The 22,884-nt window shown below is 39.8% G+C and overlaps 1 protein-coding gene across 1 annotated transcript in view; it reads right to left on the bottom strand.

Annotated features, from left to right (window-relative positions):
* The window catches only part of LOC121511637 (serine/threonine-protein kinase BRSK2-like), a 117,638-nt gene that overhangs the window by 9,024 nt on the left and 85,730 nt on the right, over nt 1–22,884 (bottom strand). Inside the window, exons 14-18 of the mRNA XM_041790390.1 lie at nt 18,577–18,784; nt 16,433–16,481; nt 15,301–15,424; nt 12,893–13,073; nt 10,545–10,637 (exon numbers count right to left, since the gene is read on the bottom strand). Of these exons, the coding sequence (XP_041646324.1) occupies nt 10,545–10,637; nt 12,893–13,073; nt 15,301–15,424; nt 16,433–16,481; nt 18,577–18,784 (655 nt within the window). The remainder of the gene's footprint in view (nt 1–10,544; nt 10,638–12,892; nt 13,074–15,300; nt 15,425–16,432; nt 16,482–18,576; nt 18,785–22,884) is intronic.

Below are 22,884 nucleotides of genomic sequence, written 5' to 3' on the forward strand. Positions count from 1 at the left end.
AAAGAAAAGACTGAATTCCAAGTTTAAGATAAAAGGAATTCTGAGGGGAAAAAACGCAGATTTCAGGGATTAAAGACATAATTTCAAGATTCAGATTAAAGTGAGAAGTCTGAGATTCAGATTAAGGTCAAAATTTTTGGGAAAAAAGTCTGAACTTTGACATCACAACTAGAATTTTGAGAAAAAGTCAAAATCAAGAGTTGAAAGTAAAAATGATGACTATAATCTCAGATTTCTGAGTCCAAAGTCAATATTCTAAGAAAAAGGTCAGAAAAAGGCAGAATTCTGCCCTTTAGTTTTTTTTTTTTTTACAAACAATGTCTGACTTTTTTCTCAGAATTGGAAAAAAAGACAGCTCTCAGAATTATCTTATCAGCCCTCGTCCTCTTCCTGAGTAAAAAGTGAAATGAAGGAATAAATCATCTGACGGGTGGGCTACTTCTTCATCTATAAGACTATTTTTACAACCAGTAGAGCGGGCTGCGTTCACTTTTTCTATACAGTCAGCAGTCTGTTAATGAAGGTGGAATAAAAACATAACCCTCAAAGATGTGCCTTTTTATCATATAGGTTTACACACTCACTGAGCACTTTATTAGGTACACACGTTTCACTGTTCATTAATGCAAATATGTAATCAGCAATTACATGCTAGCTACCTTTTTACTTAGGCATGAAGGCAAGGTCAAGAGGATGTGCTAAAATCCAAACTGAGCACCAGAACAGAGAATAAAGGGGATGTCAGTGACTTTGAATGTGCCATGGTTGTAGGCAATCTGGCAGGCTTTACACCAAATTTACTCTGATATTTGAATGCAGCTGTAAATCACAACTCATCAGACCAGGCGACATTTCTTCAATGCGTAAAGGCTGTTGCACACCAAATGTGATAGAGCTGTCACGATATCAGAGATTTTTTTCCCCAGCATTTTCTAGAAAATAACGTATAGGGCCTACCTTAAGTCAAATATTTCCCCTGAATTGGCATTAATGAAACAGAAGAAGTGTATGCAGTGATTCTGCATTGTCTGTAATTTCTAGTTTGTCTTATAGAGGCCATTTTATGGGTGGACCACCCTCTTACTCCAAGTAAAAAGCTTTTCACTCACTAGACTCTTGCACCAAAAGGCCTAAATCAAGAATATGAGATAAAACATTCTCTCTAAAATAAAATTTAATCACGCTCAGACCAGCACATCTGGTGCCAACAACCATGGCACATTCAAAGTCACTTAGACCAGCGTTCTTCTCATTTCTGATGCTAAACCTGAACCTGAGCACATCGTCTTGACCTTGTCTTCATGTGTAAATGCATTGGCTTCTGTCACATGATTGATTGCTTAGATATTTGCATTTTTAAACAGTAGAACAGGTATACCTAATAAAGTGGTCAGTGAGTGAAAATCAGCATGGTTGAGGTTAGTTTTGGCTTCAGAGTCTCAGTTTCCTCTGCTGAGATGGAGAGCGAACTAGAGCACTGGAGGACAGTTAAGGTGAGATTCAGAGGTCCAGATTTAAACATGACAGTGTGAAGAAAGGATTGATAAATAAATCTGATTTAAGTCTGGTTAAATCTCAGTGGAAAACCTATTTTATCAATCTAACATCCAGTAAATCAATTCATCAGAAATATAAAATCTTTGTAAATTGTCTGTTTTTAAATGTCTTCCAAAGCTCCAGTTAACTCTCCATCATTTCAACATCCATCACAACAACATCCAACATCCATCTGTTAGGACAAATTTGATTTTAAAGTGCTTCAAAACAGTCAGGAGTGAAAACATGCAGCACAGAACACACAATAACACTGAATAAAACACCATCACTGATTATTTCAGGGTTAGTTTATACAGAGTGAGTCCTTCAGTGATCAAACATGGTTAAAAAAGGTTACATGTATGTTAAGCTGAGGGTCTTTGTTGGGTGTGATAACTTACCATTAATCCTCTTCATAGAAACACTGACGTGTGTTTGTGGCTGTTTGTGTGTCAGTGTCTGATGTTTGGTTGGCGTGATTTCAAATATGGAAAGTTTATGAGGAAGGGGAACAACTCAGTATTCAGGTGTTACCATGCAGAGGGTTAGTTTCATCTGTTAGGAGTCACACTCACAGACACGCTCACAAACACGCTTACATGATAACATAAGTCCATCTGATTTAATATTTTAACTTTTCAGTTAAGCTAAATAAGTAATAATAAGTGACTGACTGATGGAGGTTTTTATGTATTTTGAGCAAAGGAATAATTGTTTTTTTTAATCAAAAAGGAGCTGTTTTTTTTAAAGTTATTGTTTCTTAGATTATGTGATAATTCCTGAGCTTATTTAAGACCTAAAATTTGACTCATTTGGCAAAAATGGGCAAACTTTTAGGAACAAAAACAAAATTTTATCTCTCTGTATAGAGTGCTGTGAAAAAGTATTTACCCCATCCTGATTTTTACTGTCTTCTTTTGCACATTTGTCACACTTAAATGTCTCAGATCATCAAACTAATTTTAATATTAGCCAAAGATAACCTGAGTTAATACAAAATATATATTTTTAAATAATTATTTCATCTATTAAGGGAGAAAAGTCATCTAAACCTACCTGATCCTATGTGAAAAGTAATCATCCCCAGTTGTTAAATCACGGATGAACTACTATTAACCACATTTTTGTAAAGCTGAGTTCAATTTCACCAGCCAAACCCAGGCCCTATGACTCTGCCAGACCAAAAAGCATCACATCATCTGGCCATCTAAACAAATTTAAGAGTTACTAAGCCATTTCTAAGGCTTTGGGACTCCAGTGAACCATGGTGAGAGCCATTATCCACAAATGGATAAAACTTGGAACGGTGGTAAACCTTCCCTGGTGTGGCCGGCCAACCAAAATCAAACGTATAGCATTAGTTCAGGCAGGACGAAAAGTTAAGCACTGCCATAATTACAATTTAACTGCTGCCTTATTTAAACTGCTCTTTCCTGGCTATGCTCTGCTGCTGCTCTTGCACCCCTCCTCCACCCCAGCTCCTCCATCATTCTGCTTCTGACTTTATCAATGCCATTCTGTTGTCATTGATGCCTACTCTGCTCTGGGTTTTTTGTTGTTTCTCTCCCTGCCTTAGGCTTTTCTTATCAGCACAGGAAGAGCAGGAACGTGTGCTGTACCTGCTTAATGCTTGTGGAAGAGCAAAGGGATACCCAGAACAGCCATCCCATCCAGGAGGTCACAAAAGAACCCAAAACAACATCTAGAGACCTGCAGGCATCACTTGACTCAGTTAAGGTCAGAGTTCATGATTCAACAATAAGAAAGACACTGGGCAAAAATGGCATCTATGGGAGAGTTCCAAGGCCAAAACCACTGCTGACCGAAAAGAACACAAAGGCTTGTCTAAGATTTGACTAAATACATCTTAAAGATCTGCAAGACTTTTGGGAAAATATTCTGTGGACTGACGAGACAAAAGTTGAACTTTTTAGAGGGTCAAATGTGATGGTAGTGTGATGGTCTGGGGTTGCTCTCCTGCTTCAGGATTTGGACCACTTCACTTAGGTTATGCAGCAGGACAATGGTCCATAACCTACCAGCAAGTCCATCTCTAAATGACTTAAAAAAAAAAAAAAAAACTTGATGAAGGGTTTGGAGTGGCCTAGTCAAAGTCACAACTGAAACAATGGAGATGCTGGAATGACCTTAAACAGGCTGTTTATGTTCAAAAGCCCTCCAACATGGCTGAATTTAAACAATTATGCAAAGAAGAGTGGGCCAAAACTCCTCCACAGTGATGTGAAAGACTCAGTGACAGTTATCACAGTGGTTAGCTTGCAGTAACTGCCACCAAGGGTGGAACAACCAGTTAGGGTTAGGGGTTGATTACTTTTGCACATAGGGCCAGGTAGGCTTGGATGACTTTTTCCCTTTAAATCAGAAATGGTTATGTAAAAACTGCATTTTGCATTGATCCAGCTTATTTCTGTCTGATATTAAAACTAGTTTTAAATATTAAAATGAGACAAATATGCCAAAAAAAGTAAAGAAATCAGGACAGGTGCAAATACTTTTTCACAGTATGTACATATTTTTCTCCCACTCACTCACATACACACAAAAACACAGGTTTAAGTGCAGACAGGGTGTGTTGTGACAGGCCTCCAGGATGTTGCCAGTGTGCGTTAAAAGCCAGAGTTAAAGTGATTTAGCCGGGAGCTCCCGGTCGCTCTGGGTCTTACCACGTTTTGAGGATTTATGGGGCAAAGCAGCTGAGCGCTGAGAGCCATCTGAGAGCAGAGGACAGCGTCAGAAACACCGACCGAGTCACGGCAGCTCAGCGCTTCATCATCAGTCAGTTGGCATCAAACATCAGTAGCACACTGGCCTTAACTCTCTACCACTTCTGAGTACGAGTTTAAAGGATAAAATCTGTCACAGTGAGGGTTCACGACACAGTTTGCACTCTTTCTGCACTTTCTGGTTAATTGTAGCTTGAGGCGTCCATGTCTGCTGGCGAATGATGATGACATACCAACTTTTGACCCGTGGCTGAACAAGACAGTGCCTTAAAAAGGCTTTTACTTTTGAAAGGTTCCTCCATAGTGGTCGGGGTCAAACGTGCTGTTCATACTGAAATATCTGATTGAAATGGCTTTTCAAAGATTGAAGATTTGGGCTTGATGAGCTTGTTCTGAGACTTTTATACCCTGAACAAAAAACTTTCTACATGATGGAGCATTATCGCAGCACTCACTTAAAGGTCATTGCATATTCAAATATGTTCAAATTTCAAGCTTTTTCAAGTTTAGAAACAAAACTGTTCACCCTGAAAGATGTAAAGAAAACAGAATGCACTGATTTGCAAATCTCATGAACCCATATTTTATTCACAGTAGGACCCAAACAACATCAGATGTGGAAACTTTGACATTTTACTATTTGATTTTTTTTTATTAGCTCATTTTGAATTTGATAACAGCAACACATCTCAAAAACGTTGGGACTTGGCAACAGGCCAATAACATGCAACTACAAAAAAGGAGACTTTTTTAGAGGCAGAGTCTCTTAGAAGTAAAGATGGGCAGAGGTTGCAAAGATTTTCAATATCCCACCATCTATGGTACATAATTACATCAGAAGATACAGACACTCTGGAGAAATCTCTATGATTATGGGACAAGTCTGAAGGTCAGTATTGGATGCTTGTGATCTTGGGGGCCTCAGGCGGCACTGCACTAAAAAGAGCCATGACTCTGTACTGGAAATCACTCCATGGGCTCAGGAACACTTCCAGATATCTCTGACTGTCTCCACAGTTGGCTGTGCCATCCACAAATATAAGTTAAATCTGTGTTATACAAAGAAGAAGCCATATGTGAACAGGATCCAGAATTGCTACAGTCTTCTCTTCTTACAACGGAAAACTGTTCTGTGGTCAAATGAATCAAAATCTGAGGTCTTTTTGGAAACCACAGATGTGGTGTCCTGAAGATTATAAAGAAGAGCAACCATCCAGCTTGCTATCAGCTCTAAAGCCTGCATCTCTGATGGTACAGGGCTGCATTAGTGCCTAGTAGACAGAGGTTTTAGAGCAACATGCTCCCATCCAGACAACGTCTCTTTCAGGGAAGACCTTGCTTATTTCAGCAAGACAATGCTATACCACATACTGCATCCATCACACACCATGGCTTCACAGTCAAAGAGTCTGGGTGTTGAACTGGCCTTGCTGCTGTAGAGAAAACATTTGGAACAATATAAAAAATCCAGCAAAGAATAGCCAAGACTGTCAAGCAGCTACAATCCTACATCAGACAAGAATAGGACAACATTCCTCTCCCACAACTCCAGCGACTGAGAAGATGAGGGGATGATACACACATGGCCCTGTCCCTACTTTTTTGAGATGTGTTGCTGGATCATGTTCAGACTGAGCTTTTATTTTTCATGAAATAATAAAATGTTTCAGTTTCAACATCTGATATGTTGTTTAAGCTCTATTGTGAATAAAATATGGGTTTATGAGATTTGAAAATCACTGCACTGGGTTTTATTTACATGTTACAGAGCGACCCAACTTTTTTGGAAATGGGGTTGTATTTCATAAACAGATGTGAGAGATGAGAAAGTTTCAGTCTAAATGAATTTTTTGCACATAACAAAGATGAAGTAACATTACATTGTAAGAGTTTATTTGGTGCTGAATTAACTGATGACATTACAAAAGATGTTCAGCCATTTTTGATCTGAGCACTTTTACTATTGAAATAAGCATTTATAATCCAAACATCACTCTTCCCAGCTTGTGTTCCAGTTAGAGTAATTTATAAGTGCTGCAGAGATATTAATGTCATTTAGAAAGCATTTGTGGAGTCATAAAGTGCATTTGACAGGGTTTGTTTGCATTGTTTTTATCAGGCATTAGCAAAGTCACCTATATACTTTTTCTAAGACTCATCTGTCTAAACACGCTATCTGACTCCTTCAACACTCTCCTAGTGACATTACTGTCTCTGAAGGCATTGTAAAGTTCACATGGTTAGAGGGTCAGGTGTAGAATGTTTAACAATGTTACCAGTTAATGCAACACCAGTTAAACCATGACACCTGCTGTGTATATCAGTCAAAATTAATGATAAAAAAGTGAAATGTTATCTTAAATTATATTTATGATCTTAGCTCTGTTGGCATAACTACAGTTCTGGCTCTCACTTTGGAAAGCACTGTTGTACAACATGTAAAGTTAGTATAATTTGGGCTGACTTCAGCTCATCAAATCATTGATAATCAACCACCACACGTCTGGCACATGACCATCAGGAGTGCTGGGTACAGTCTGCAGCTTTGGAAACACTTTTTGGTGTTAAAACAAGAAAAACTTTGACAAGATTTTAAAGACAGGCACTCTGAAGCTGATCACTCCCTGTGACAGATTTTACTTTAAAATCCATCTGCTGCTGCATCCACACAAATCTAACCTTCAACACATGAATGAGCTATCACACACAGAGAGAGACAGTCATGTTTGTGTGTCTGCAGAGCTGTTAGGTGTTAAGTTTCATCGACACATGCAGATCATCTGGTTCTGAGGCCGATCGAACACAGACCAGCAAACACAGCCACAGACTTTGTGTTTGTTTGCTGCTACATATGGCACACAGCATGCTTTTGTTTGAGTGCATCGGTGCTTTAATGCACAATCATTGTGTGAATGACAGCTCACCCAGAACCATCGGCACACGTAGACCTCAGTCTCGCTGCATCCTAAACGAACCCGACCCTGCTTACGTTCAGTTTTACCCAGTTTTACTGACACCTGTGCACGTGTGCATGGTTCTGGGTTTGCGTTTCATTCAGCATGCGGATCATTCAGTCCATCCAGGTGTCGTCAGAGTAAAGCTGAGGTGACAGAAGCAGGTGTCATGGAGAGGCAGGCCAGAAGAAGAGAGTGGGTGTAGAAGTAGACAGAGCAGATAGATGTAGGTAGAGATGTGGGTTATTGGCACATCTACAGGTGGAGGTGACTGTGCAAACAGTGCCTGATAACAGTTCCCATCTGTGGCAGTGACTCTTCAGACTGCTGCTCCTTCTCTGTGTGTCAGTGATCATTGGTGCTTTTGGACTATAGGGTCATGAAAAAGTCCTGAATCTAGACATCAGCTAACAGAAAAAAAAACTGAGGAGAAGCTTTTGGTGTGGATACAGGAGTGTCCATAAATAAGCTACATGGTGGTGTCCATTTTTTATGTCTCTCTCTATTTCATCCACCTTTTCTCATTTCTGCAGCCTTCTGCAAATAAAGTTAGCTCATAGCACAGCATTTTGAATGTGAGCAGGTATTTTGGGGTCTAATATTGAATTAATTTTAGGCAAAACTGGGAATAGTCTGCTAACCTCTAATGATGAATCTACCTTTTAGTTTTTTTTCCTAATACAGTGTTTGCTTTTGGCCCTACTCTGCTGAAGTTTCCTGCCCAATAAAATAAAGTGTTTTACATTTAACTGCTCATTCAAGGTGAGTTCATGTCAGTTAAAAAAAAAAAAAAAGTTGAGACCAGTGGCTCCCAATGTTTGAAAACAGGGCTGATACTGAATGATATCAGTGTCAAACAGATGCATGGTTGCATCCCTAACCTCAATACTAATGATCTCTACTGTTTTGTTTTATATATTTAATCTTATTTTATTCTTTTCTAATGTTGTTTGAACTCAGTATGGCTGGGAGTGATGGTTAAAAAATAGGAGCATGTTTCCCAATTCCAAAATTGTAGAATAAATGAAAATAAGAAATTGAACTACAGTCTTAAAACAGTTAGCCTGTTCCCTTTAATAAAATGCATTAAAAACTGATTTCTGCACATTTCTACTTTCATGAAAGCTATTTAAGTATCCCTTGCAAAAAGTCTTTTCATAATATCTGAATAAAAAAACCCTCTAATTTAGTAAAGAAAATAATTGTAATAAATAAAATAGAAGTAGTGTTAAGTGATTAAATGAAGTCTAGCTGCATTATAAAGAGAGGAAAAAAACATATTTATTAAGTTGGGGATGAATGAGGTTTCTTCCTCATGAATTATGTATTTTTAATGTATTTGAATTTAATTAAGCTGTTTTATATTAGTGCAGGTTGGTCATTTGTGGCCCTTAAGACAAGATGTCGACTGATTATCAGCCTGGCTGATTATTGATGCCAACAATAATCAGTATCAACATTTTATTTTAGTGATAATCAGCCAAAACCTGTTAATTCAAATGTGTGCTACTTTAACTCCACTGCAGGATGGTTTTGTTTTACCTCTTCACAGTCTCAGCTAATTCTCTGCATTGAGGTCTGGGTGGCACTGAGAGTGTGCAGCATCACTTCCTGTTTCCTGGTGCCACTGTGTTTCGCTGTGCTTTTTCTCATGTTGACAGAGATGGTGCTATATTGTTTATATTCCTTATTTTTTAACATGCATTTTTATGTTTACTATGTTAAGTACATTCTGATTGTCATAACAAAACCATATTGATTCCAAATATCGGTTATCGGTCACATGCACTGCTAATCATCAGTGTCAATATCAGCCCTTAGGAGCAAATATCCGTCGCCCCTACTTAAGATAAGGGTAGCAGACAGAGTGTTTTGACTTCATAAAGTTTAAATGCAGGATTATGACCTAGTGAAGGAGGGAAGATGGTGCACAGCGGTGCTGCAAGCTTGGTCTGCATTGCTCTCTATCCCAGCCTAGTCTGTGTAGCATAGCAACTGTTTACAACCCCTCTGAAGAGGGGGAATTCTCAGTAGCATCAGGCTGTAGGCAGTCTGTAATGGTACAAAGCTTTAGATAGAGAAAAGCATCATTAAATTACCTCTCTTAGCATTTTACACTGGAATATGTTCAGTGGTTTATGGGTTGCAGTCCACTTTTGATCTGAAAATAGAGACTGAAGGTGCACCTTATATACTAAGTTGAAAGGTATATTCTATTTGGATATGTCTATTCTAAACTAGAAATTAATGTTTGACTGTGGTTAAGCGTACCTCTATAAATCTTGGCATTGATGGCTAATAAGGACAATTAACAGATTTCTACTTACAGCACTGCAAATTTCTTACGAAAAAGAATTTCTCTGCAAAATTGCAAATTTTTGTTGTATTTGTTCTTCTAAAGCATCCATCTGCCTGAGGTTTTAATCACAGTTTAGTGATGGCTTGAGGCTTTGAATCTATCATAATGATATTATTTAGCAAAGCAGTTGAGAAGGTGATTTGTTTGCTCCTAGTTCAACTTTGAAGGCATTATTTATGTGCAGCATTAAGCTTTTTAGAGAGAATAACAGTAGTGTTTGTGTAGATGGGCTGTAGTAACCCTGCTTCACCACCAGAGGGGACCATTATCAAGTAAATAACCACAGATACAGAAACAGGACTACTTCAGTGTCACACTAACAAACAGAACTAACATAAAGACGACTGGAGAACACACAGTCACTCTTTCTTTTCTTCCATATTTTCATCATCAGTCCATCTTTTTATAGGCAGCCCAAAATATCCAATTATGTCAGAGACAATTAGAGAGATCTGAGGTAATGTTTCAGTGATAAGACTAAACACCAAAAAAACAGCAGGAGTAATATTCTCTAATCTTGTTTCCTCTCTCAGATAAAAAGGAACATGCACAAATCAAACAGCTGATCCTCACGTGTCCAGGTGTAAATATACCATTTTTATGAGCGACTGTTTGCCTGTTTGTGTGTTTTCTGCTGAGTCAGACGCAATGAGAGGCGAGCTGCTGTCTGCAGTTTGATGTACAGCTCCTGAGAGGCAGTAAATACACATCTACAGCTCATATCCTCTGTGAGTGTGCGTGTTTGTGTGCTCGCCATGCACGTGGAGATGCTGTGTGCTAAAGCAGTGTGCCGAGCCGAGCCGAGCCGAGCTGAGCCGAGCAGATCCAGGCCGAGGTGTTCTGCAGGTGTAGCTGTGAGGAGTGCCAGGATGCCGTGAGGCGGGGAAGGGAGGCTGTGAGGAGGAGAGAAGGAGGAGGAGGAGGAGGAGGGTGGCGAGGGACCCCACTTACCAGATATCTGCGGCTGGATGCCGGGCTGGTCATTGGAGCTGAGCAGCTGAGCCTGGATGGTCTCCACCACACGCTTAAAACGTCGGCTGGGACCTGAGGAGAGAGAAGTTATGTTTAATCAGCATGTTAAAAAGTGTCCTACCATGAGAAACATAAATCAGTGCTGACTTCAACAGTCTGTGTGAGATGGAACAGGAGTGATATCAAAAGAAAACCAAACTACATCTGTAATGAGGTATCACTGTATTTTTTGGAATGTAGTTTAAGGGATATACAGTGCTTAACACATTTATTAGACCACCCTAACCCTAATCAAAGTAAGGTTTATGCCACAGCTGCCCTAAATTAACAGCATTGGTAATTACCAGAATCATTTTTTTATGTTTCTGCAATGGTTAATACACCAATATGTAGAAGCTCTTTAACCCAAATTATATTTTTAATGCTAAAATATAATTATTATTGTTATCCATGAATTTTCAAATTTACTGATTTACAAAAAAACTGAAATAACAGTAAAGCACATTAATATTTCTTGATTAATATGTCACATTACAGTTATTTACTTGCATTCCTGAAAAGAAAAATGAGTTTTAGTGGTTGAATGTTATGCTTGATTCATTTCTGACTTTTCAGAGAAGCCCAGTGAGCCGGCTCAAATTTGGGTGAATTCAGTTTGAAATCCCTCATTCCTGTTCAAAATGGTAAAACGTGGAGAGCTCAGTGAAAATGAAAGAGTCCGCATTAAAGCACTTCATGATGCTGGATGGTCTCTGAGACAAATATGACAGGTGGTCAAATAAATTTGTTAAGCACTGTACAGTGACTGTAAAATTGATTCATATCCTTGGATGTTTTACCCTTTCATTCATTTTATAAATCAATCATGGTCAATATAATTTGGCTTCTTTGAAAAAAAAAAAAGAACAAAAAGTAAAAACAGATTTCCACTAAGTATTGTTAAACAAAAATATGTAATGTAAAATAAGCGACTAGTCCAGCCACTTTCTCTATTGGATTGAGGTCTGGGCTTTGACTCGGCTACTCCGGAATATTCACCTTGTTGTCTTTAAACCATTTCTGTGTAGCTTTCGTTGTATGCCTTCAGGTCATTTTCTTGCAGGAAAATAAATCTCCCAAGCTTGCAGGCTGAATAAGATTCTCCTCCAAGATTTTTTAAAATATTTTTTTGCATTAATCTTACCCTCTACCTTTACAAGTCTTCCAGGGCCAGCTGCCGAGAAGCATCCCCAAAGCATGATGCTGCCACTACCATGCTGCACATTTGAAATGATATTTTTGTTGAGACGTGCAGTGTTTGGTGTCCGCACCGTGTCTGACATGTCATTTGGTGAACTAAAGTCCAGATTTAATCTGAGTTTTCTTCAACAGTGGCTTTTTGGTCACGACTCTCCCATAAAGCCTTGACTGGTGAAGAGCCCGGCCAACAGTTGTTGTCTGCAGACACTCCCATCTCAGCTGCTGAAGCTTGTAACTCCTTCAGAGTAGTCATAGGTGTCTTGGTGGCCTCTCTCACTCGTCTTCTTCTTGCAAGGTCACTCAGTTTGCGAGGATAGCCTGATGTAGGCAGATTTACACATGGGACATATTCCTTCCATTTCTGGATGATAGATTTAACTAAACTCAGAGGGATGTTCATTCCCTTGGAATTTTTTGTATCCATCTCCTGACTTATACTTTTCATTAACCTTTTCTCTGAGTTCTCCGAGTTTCTTGAGGTGTTCTTTTGTCTTCATGGTGTAATGGCAGCCAGGAATACTGATAAACCAGTGACTGGACCTTCAAGACACATTGGGGGAGGGGCTACCTTAAGCTACCTTTGAACCTTTAACACTCTTCCATTGTTTAAAATGACTGAGAGGAGGGGTTGTAATCATTATACGTCACCTCTTTGCTGTGCATGAGCAATGATATGTAACTGCAGCCCACCCCCATTCCATTTGTACCAGGGCCAAGAGAGTGTACTGTGCCTGAGCAGTGAACGGAGCACTCACCGTGGTACTTAAGGGGTAAAACGTGCTTGGGCACAACATGAATTACCTAAACTGAGTGCACTCAAACACACCCTAGTTCTGCAAATTTATAAAAATAACTTTAAGCAATAATATAATAAAGTTAGAATAATTTCAACTCTTGTATAGTCTTTACAAAGAAAAAAAAAACAGTCTGTAAGCATGTTTATATCTGTGGTATGCTTCAGTGTAAAATGTTTCAGTCCCTTCAGTGTAAACTGGATGCAGTCAGCAAAAGCCAAAGCCAAAGGTGTCACTGAAACACAGTCCAGGCTGCCTGACCCTGCTCCACTGTATGTAGTCTTTGCTGTTTACCTGAGAGCAGGGTGAAGGTGACAGAGTAGATGCCATTGTCCTTGGTGGCGCTGGTGCTCTCCGTGTAGGTGATATCCACCTGGAACTTTACAGGCTTCTGGAAAACCGTCGGACCGGCCGTGGACTTGTACTCCGCCCGGAAACTAGTCTGAGAGATGACGCTGTGGCTCAGACTCGGGATCTGACAGTGAGAGAGAGCAGACTGTGACTCAGCAACAACACAGACGACTAACAGCTTCTGCATCTGCGAAGGTGGCAGCGTGGATGTTAGCGCCGCAGACAGGAGCAGAAGGAGACAACGTGTTGGACGAATTACATCTGAAGACGTCACAGAGTTTCACAGCGTCAGTATCTCAGTAATTATTAACAGAGATGGGAGACGACTGCTGCACGCCACGCTGCTGTGACTGTAACACAACATGGACACACAACACATGCAATGACTGAACTGAAGCCTGGAGTCACGGGAAAAGGAAGAAAACTTCTGCTTTTCAGCTGCTTAAAAACACTAAGATTCCTCTTAGAGAAACATTTTCTTTACAGTACTTGGCTTCCTATGACTTCTCAGTTTACACCTACCAGCCACTGAAGTATGACAAATTCTGAACTGTTTATCACATGGTAAAATTTAGATTTTTACCTGGATAGACCTCACATTTGTCATGATAGAGGTATAATAAATTAAAGCCTTTCTTTTTTTTTTTTTTTAAATAAATCTTGCAAAAGAAAATGCAAATTTGTGTGTTATTATCCACTGCTGTTATGTGAGTATTAGGAGTCAAGGCCAAGCAGTGGGTGTTACTTTTATGAAACATAGATAAAAACACTACTCAGAGCTGGATTGCATTATGCTCTGAAAACCAGGCTTTTGAAGGCCAGTGAATACATAAACAAAACTAAAGAGAATTTTTACCAGTGGAAATGGAGACTTTTTAGCAGCTTTTTCTAAACCTTTGTGCTCTTGGAAGAGTTCTAGCAACAACCTTGGGCATTTATTTAAGCATTTTAATCCAGAGATATCAATGAGCTTTTGCTGAATGTGTTTCTGCTGAAAAAAAAGTTGCAGAATCCTGTTACTGATACCCCAACTTTCCACTTCCTCTGAGTGTAAAAACTTTTTGCAATATTTTAAATCTTTTTGTTTCTTTTTAAAATTTTCACTGGCATCGGGACAAAACTTTAGATTGCTATAAACTGGCTAAAACCCACTGACGGATTTAAAGGGTGACTAACAGCACTGATAAAGGGAAAAAAAATGGAGACACGCGGTGTTGGCCTGACACCAATGATTTGCAGCATTTCCAGTCTCATTTTTTATGAATAGATTAATAATTGTGCATAAAACTTGTGGATGGAAGCCTCACTAAACTCTGTCTTTCCTGGGCCTGTACATAGACTGTAAAAATAATTAGACAAATCCTGTGTGACAGCAGCCGTTTGATTACAAGAGGCAGACTCAAACAGCTTTAGAAGCCAATCTATGGTGGCCTCCATACTGAAATCACTCTTTCAACTGAACTTTGGATCAACCTAACGGCAGACAAGAGCCCGCCCACTGAGCTGGACTTCCTGTCAGCTAAGCCAGCACTAAAGCTAGCCTTCTGGTGGTAGCGTTGCCTGTCAAGCTATCTGTCAATCAAACGAGAAACGCCAATCAGTGCACAGTGAGGTTTTCCCTAAATGTAATCCCCCCCCCACCCCCACATAGCAGGGACAGGTTACTTACCAGATATAACAGCTCTAAAAAACACCAAAAGTCTCTGTGCAAATCTATGCCATGCAAATTTTGTAAACAAAAAGTTAAGAAAGCTTAAAATGTCACTGTTGGATACTTACAAATCATTATATAAAGCATAAAACAGCTTTTTCCTGTGTAACATCTCATTTGTAACAGAAGTACTGAATAGACTGATACCAGTGCTATGGTTTAAAATGTGTCCATGATTTCTGGTAACTTGAATGCATGCTAGTTTTCTATGAAATGCATGTCTGATGAGCATATTTTGAAGAAAAACTAAACAATGAAATATTGACGAGAACAGTTATGAAGGCATTTAGGCTTTTGCTAGTCACATCACTGCCTGTGTACAGATAAATGCCTCTTTCAGTCCGTTCTTCACTAGTTTCTCTGATTCTGAGTACTCCTGATGTGACTTAGTGACTCTGTTATTTATATGCCTAAGAAACACAGCTTGAACGTAATTATCCACTAAAATGCATAGTAGCCTGACCTCAACACCGGTACTTTATCTGTCCACTTTAGTGAGTGATGCCATCCACGACATGACATGTTAATACTGCATTGTTTTTTTGTGGAATGTCAATCTTTTGGGGCAATAAAGTGCATTAAAGACATGGTAGCAAGGATTTATTAAACAAAGAGGAATGGAAATAAAGGTTAGACATACAGAGAGAAAGGCGTGGACGATGTCTGCCTTTATGGAGCTCAGAGGTTTGTCTCTGATCACGATGAAGATCTGCTCCTCTTTCTCAAGGTTGATGAAGTTCCCAAACCACGACTTCTTAGCCAGTCTGCAGGGAGGAGACAGACATCAAATGTGTTTATTCACGTTTATGCAAAATGCATTTGCATCTGAAGCAAGGTTACATGTTTATTAAACTGCATTTTTTGGCTTGTTTGTTGTTATGTTTGAATTAAGGTTTTATTTTTCTTTTCATTTTTTGCAGTACGAGAGCAGCAAAACCAAAAGGGTGCACACAGTTTACAGATCTGTGCACAAATTTTTTAGTATTCACAGATAAACTCAAAACCACTTTAGTATTTAGCTCTTAATGTGCTTTGAGCGTACAGATAGCAGGACACCTTCAATGGGCTCTGGTGTTGGGGTTACATTTTAAAATGCAAAACAGTAGAATTATAAAATGCAATGAAAAGTAAAGAATACTCATGATTAACCACACACATTCTGGCAATAATTGCACTTATCATTTTCAACAGTTTGACAGCCCTAATCATAATTATTTATCTTGCATTATGTTTTTATAATCAGATGGGGTTGTGTTTACTGTGTTCACAAGAAGGGACAATATGAAATCCGCCCTTTTTTTTGGTATTAACAACAATGTAGGAACATTTTTGCTAAAAGCTTTTAGTTCATGACCCGTGATGTATTCGATGAAGTTTTTAGAAATGGTAGAGCCCATCAACCTCAGTTTCTAGCTTCATATGAGACCAGAAGGAGGTATGGCAGGTGTTCTATCTCTAGGTAATCTTGATCTTCACCTTTGTTGTGTCTTATTACTCCTAAACCATTCATTTAAATGCTAAACCTTTAATACAACAAACAACTTTATGAGTTTAATTCAAAGGCAGCATGAATATGGCTGCTCAATACCATACTTCTGCACACTTTATTTCTAATTCTTTCTTTAACTCTTACATTTTAATCCTTTTGCACCCTCTATGCATCCTTCAAGAAGAGTTAATCTTAATATTACTCCAAATTTTGAGCATTTTTAAGAGTTCACAGAACATATTTCCAGCTTGTTTTATGGCTGAGGTGATGTTGCTTTACTCACTCTGGGGACGAGTCTGGAGTCAGACTGGACATGTCCTCCTGGGTGGGAACTGTGGAGACAAAAGACAAGTTACTGAATCAGAGAAGTAGATGAAATTGAAGTCCCTAAACACAACTCCTCAGATTGGAGCTGAGCTCCTCTTTTCTTGTATGCATGTTTTTACCGATTTTTCAGGTTTGATAAATTATCTCTTATCATAGAAGAGATCATCTTGTGTCATCACGACTCAGCTCAGTTTGTCCTGAGGGGTTTCACGACTCTTTCAGAGCAGCAGCAGGAAAAAACACTTAAACTGAAGCAGGAAAAAGGTGAATTTTCCACTTCCTGTAATGAGATAGTTATCATGTGTATGATATGTCCAGAGGCTGTGGTTTCTGGTGATAAGTCTGCAGCAGGTGAAATAAAGCTGAGAGGAGGAGGAAGATGATTTGTGGTTCTGTTATTCCCCTGAGCTACTTCTTAAGCATAAACACTCTATCAACTCTTCAGATAAGAATGAGATAAAATCATAAAGATCTGATCTGCATTAATCACACACAGAAGTCTCTTTTAATACTAGAAAGACCATTGCAGTCATTTTGACTGTTCTCACATTTGTAATACCTTTAACTTTGCTGAATTAAATATGCAATCCTGCCGGTTCGTGACTTTCCCTGAAATTTGTCTGTATTTTAATTTGAAATTTTATTTTATTTAATTTGCACAAATATGAACAGTTCTGCCTAGAAAGACCACAGGCTTTCATTTTGACTTTTGCTGCACTTAAATTGATGAAGCTAAGCATTAGTTCATGCAGGACATGGAAGTCATATGGTCAGCTGATCCAAATGATCACCTCCCAGCTCCAGCAGCCAATCACAGCTCTTTCTCTGAACACAATGGCCTATTTAAATATGAAGTCCTTCTTACTTATCCCTGCTTGCATTAATGCATCATGCTGCTGCAGGCAAAGTTTCACCTCCTCCACCCTAGCCTCTTCCTTTACAACATACAGCTGTTACACCCCCATACTTAGTTTCGTGCTATTCTGGATTAAATGCTTCAGAACTACTTTCATTGTATTCAATATGCATGTCATAAACATATCTATCTGAATGGGGATTTCTAGCAGTGTACTCCCTGGAAAGTCTGGGGAGTTTCTTTAAAGCAGAGCCTTCTCTGCCAAGTAAAACTCTTTATCCATTTTGCAGTAAATGGTTAAATTTATGATGACAGTGTTCCAGTTTGAAATGCATTTTCTGTAGTGGCAGTTGCATCTCGGCTTCTCAACAGTTTTCGTGTCTATCACAGAGTAAGCTGGACCAATTTTAGATTTTTATTACTTTAATGAAACCTGGCTGAAGATGTTTCAGGCTGTTGTTAGTCAGGATTTATGAGCCGCTCTGTGGTGCTGATCAAGGGCTGGTTTGAACAACAACTTCAGTGGTACAATGCTGCGACATCACACCTATCCAGCTATTATAGAGGTTATTATGCATCAGAAAATTTCCTTTTTGGGCTGTCATCAAAACATTTATCATGGTGTCATAAACCAAATTTACCTCATAATTTAGAAATCAAAGACCAGTGTATTAGCACAGAGAAGTCTGACTAAACATGCAAATTTGGATTGGAAAAATGGTTTGATATAAAAATAAAACTAAATGTAATACTTGAACAACACCAAGAACAATATTAATAATAATAATGATTTTTAAAAAAGGCTTTGGAGTTTCTTTGTGGTGCTTCAGCTTAGCTTGTAATATTTCCCTTGGGTAAGGCTTTGTTGATTTGTGGATTAAGCCATTTTGGGTACTAGGTGAATAAAGGCATGGGGCTCTTCACAAACTTGTTCTCACTCCCATGAATTTCTAAAGTCCAATCTGTAACTTGATGTTAAAACCAAACAAAAATGACTGTTTTATACAATTTTTTTGTTTAGAAATCTCCAGGCAGATTTCAAAATGTCCATTTGCAGACTCTAAATGACACCTGGCAACCAAATTACACCAGAGACATGTAATACCAAATTAGCATTTTAGTAAATTGCCTTTTTTTTTAAATGTCTAGATGAATTAGTTTAAATGTTCAGTTTGTTTTATTTGATTTAAAAACACTGTTAACAGTAATTGTAGTGTTAATAAAAGAGGCCCCCCTCCCCCTACCTTGCATTTTCCTGCGGTGGAAGCGTGGCGAGCCCAGGAAGCTGTTCTTGATGGAGTTGAGGCGTGTCCTCCATGGCATACCGCCAATGGACGGGCTTGGCGGTGGCGTCGGGCTCGGTGTGCCGGCCGGGCTGTCCTTGGGCGTGTGCACTGGGGTGCCTTTGGGGGTGGGGAGAGGGCTCCCTCTGGGGGAGGGGTGGGGGGTCACCTGCGTGATGGGGACAGATTTGCCGTTGTGGTCAGGGTGGAGGTGGTGTCGACGGCGGGGGGACATAGGAGGTACAGGGGACAGAGGGATGGATAGTTTGGGGGGGACAGTAAGAGGGGGGTGACGTCTCACCCTGGGGCTGTTGGGGATGACGGGGACCAGAGGGTTGCTGGGTGTGGAGGGCTCAGATTTGGGGGTGGAGGGGGTCTGGGCTGTGTTGGGGAGAGGGTTGGATCTGGTGGTCTGGAGGGGTTTCTCGGACACTTTGGGCTTGGCGGGGAGGGTCTGCGTGCGGGGGTGCATGAGGGGGGACCCCATCTTTGGCTGGTAGGAGTTGGGAGTGCGGGGCCCCACGCCATTAAGGCGGACCTCAGGGGAGTGGGTGGGGCTGCAGTTGGGGGACTGACACAGGTCGGGGGACTGGGGCGGGATGAAAAACCGCCTGTTGGGCTGCGATCGGTCATGCAGCGTTTTACATGACAGCGGAGTCAGCCAATGAGAGAGCAGGATCACAGCCAGAGGAGCAGCAGAGCCCAATAAAGGATCAATCCATTAACAAACACAGCGGGAAAAAAAAGAGGCGTGGCAGATGGGTTGAGAGGTGGAGCAGGCAGGAAGTGGTGAGAGTGCAAGAAAGAAAGAAAAACAGAGCATGCCATTAGCACAGTGATTAGCCAGTCAGGAGGCAGCAGTGGAGCATTCATGACGCTTTAACAGTAGGGATGCACCGAGATCAAAACTGATTCACTGTCACTCAGAAAACTCACTGAAACATAGTAATCTTTGTTTTTAAAGCTCACCTGTAAGAGGGTGAATAGACCAATTTGGTGTTTCTACATAGTGATGTCAGGGTTTATGGGCGGAGCCTAACTAGTGGCAGAAAATATGCTAGCGGCAGCTTTCAATTGATTTAAATCAGAGAGTTCTGGACAATTTGGATTCATTCTCTCATCATTTCACCTGTCAGCAGAAGACAAGCTGTCTTGCAGTGACAAGCAACCTGTTAGTAATGGACTGTGGTTTTCAGGAGCTACACTCACTGTCATAGGTCAGCCATTCAACTTCATGGTCAAATTTGCTATGGGTGGAAATCTTTGTATAGGCTGTATTGAAACCGTGCATCTGAAGAAAAACTTAAGGCAGACAATTAACTGGTCTACGTGTTTGTGGTAACACTTAATAGTAATTACACACCTCTAGCATTTGGAAAGCATTAATAATTACTTAACTCATAATCAATAAAGTGTTATTACTGCATTAGTAAAGCTTCAAAGCTACAAAGCATCATTATCTTATTCACTGATGCACTATTAAAGCATACATAACCCAACATAACCCTAACCTCTGTCTCAGGGGGGCAGGGTCAAGTTCAACACATGATGAAAGTCAAGACCAAGGCCAAGCTCGACAACATCTGCTTCATCTGAGCTATTCACCCTTGGTAATGCACCCAGAGACCTCCAGTGGTTGTCGTGCTTTTGGGTTACCCATAGCACAACCAGGGGCTCACGGCTAACCCAACTACCTGCCAAGGCAATGCTTTCTTGCCACATCCACCCCTCGTTGTGTCCTTAAGGTGTGAACATCATTATTTTCTCAACAGATTATTTTCTCATGCTGCTAGGAATATGCAAAGACAGCCAGAGCACGAGTGGGGTTGTGCCAATCCTCCTTCCCGCCCCATGGTGCCTCAGGCTGCTTACATGCAACATCCACGCCTTACTACAGCCTCATTGTTTGGCCTGAACATGCCTAAAAGTTCTGCACAGTACAGTACAAATCTACTAAAACTATGTAAATATAGCTCATTGTCGTTTTCCTGTCTATTTGGCTGAGAGACATGCACAGCTTGGGGTTAAAATAGGTGAGCCTTCTATGTTTTTTGGATTCTGTGTATGTGAGATGCATATATCATGAGACGTAGCGCTCATGCAAGGAGTCTGACGGCCACTAAAAGGAAAATCAAACAGTGAAACTGCTGTCACATAACTGCCATGCACTTAGTCTGCAATATCTGTTACTATGCTTATAACTTATGCTTCAACAATGCATGAATAAAACATTTATGACTGTGCTGACGTGAAATTAACATAAAACAATTCATATATGAAGGGTTAGGTATTTTATTATGCTTTACTTATGCTAGATATTGTGTAGTTAGCTGTACTTTGCAATCATGTCCAGGATACTGAATGCAGAGATTTGCCAGGTGTTTTTTTGTATTAAGGGCTGACTCACTGCAGAGCCAAAAGCATGAACATACAGGACAGATGTACAAGATCTGAGCTGTCATTAGCAAGTCAAATAATGACACTAAAATGCACCTTTTATAGCTGGGTTAGACAAAAACTCCATAAATTGATCCATATATGTAAGACCAATCGCACAAAACCAGTGTTATGCTATAAAGGCCATCTTTGGTGGTGGTTTCCCAAAGAAACAGGGATAATGGTGCTTTTTTTTGGTACATATTTCAAACTCTAATGGCACATTAGGAGATTTTTTCTCTTACACCAGGGATCTGGCTTGCTTCTGCCACCATTATACATAGACAACTGCTGTCATATAAACAGAACATCTACTCCAAACTGGTCTATTTAAATACTGATATGTATAACACAACACAAAAGCTCTGACTTCTCAGTCTGTGATCATTTACTGTAACATACAGGGGTGATGTAGAAGAGGGACTTAATTTAGAGTGAGTCAGTGAGTCTAAAAAAAAAATTTGAAAGGTTTTTATTGGTGCACAGTGTATGCTCTCCTTCTTGGTTTTGATTTTCTAATAACATCATTGAAATGTTTGAATGGTTTCAGCCTGAGTGTTGTTCAAAAACATATTATAGAGCAACAGAAAACCATCAGATGCACGTTCTTTTAATGATCATATTAAAAGAGAGATCATATTTATGATTTCTGTCCGATTCTGCGGTGCATCCCTAATTACCAGCAAGTGACCCAGCTAACAGCTTTAGCTTCGCCCTCCGCCTGGGAAAGCAGCCTGAGTGCATGCAGAGTGCTGATGCACGATGCTGTGGAATGAATGAGCAGATCACCGATCAGACAGTCAGAAATGTGCCGGTCCACAGATGGACGCAGAGCAGCAGAGCTTGGAGAAAAAATCTCAGAGAGCCTGAGGTGATCTGATCTCAGATCAGTGCTCAAAGTGAGTGAAGCTGCTTTATATGAAGTGAAATACCCATGTTATGTGGATGGACTGGGGGCCAGTGTTTGTGTGGTTCTGTGACAGTGTTTATATCGGATTCACAAACTCAACATCACATATTTTACTCTTTTTTAAAATAACAGCTTTGGACCTCATGCAAGAAACACACAAAGGCATCTTATGAGCTTTTGAATTGAGAAAATCTTTTTTAGTGAATTTGTCAGATTTCGTGTAACAATATCTCACTAAACCTATTATGAGCCTTATATGTTATATAATAATAATAATGATGATGATAATAATAATAATAATATGCTAAAGCCCAAAATAAGGCTAAATTGCTCAGAATGAGTGAAAAATTCTGTAAATGTAACAAGCCGATCTTAAGTTTCTTAGAATAAGATGTACTAAATGAGTCAGAGTGTCTTGTTTTTCAGACATTTAACAAGTCAAGTTTGGCTGCTGCAGTGGCAGACTAATTTACTTGCTAACATTTGAGATTTTGCTGGGGGCTTTCACAGTGAGAGAATTTTTAGAGAGATGGTTGCTTTAAACCATTTTGGATCAAATTTGTTGTGCGTAGCCCTTAATTTCCACTGCAAGTGCTGCAGAAAGGGCCTTTTCTGGTGTCTGTAAGACATCCAACTCTGTCCAAGATTTCACTGCCAGCATGCACAAATCATACACTGTAGAAAATATTGGTCTAAGTCTGAGTGACATCAACCATTTGGTCACTGAAGGGTTTTTTTGAGGCCAATTCGCAGAGGCAGCCATACTGACTTTAAAGTAAAAGACAAGGAGGTGGGTCTTAAGCCTCCTGACAAACAGCTACGCACTGCTGGGATTCACTTATATCAGACAGGCCTGTAATTATGCATAACTCAGTTTCCTTATTTAAACTGAAATGGATGAATCAAGTTATCATTAAAAAAAA

Source organism: Cheilinus undulatus, linkage group 1 (genome assembly GCF_018320785.1).
Source record: "Cheilinus undulatus linkage group 1, ASM1832078v1, whole genome shotgun sequence".
Classification (NCBI taxonomy): domain Eukaryota; kingdom Metazoa; phylum Chordata; class Actinopteri; order Labriformes; family Labridae; genus Cheilinus; species Cheilinus undulatus.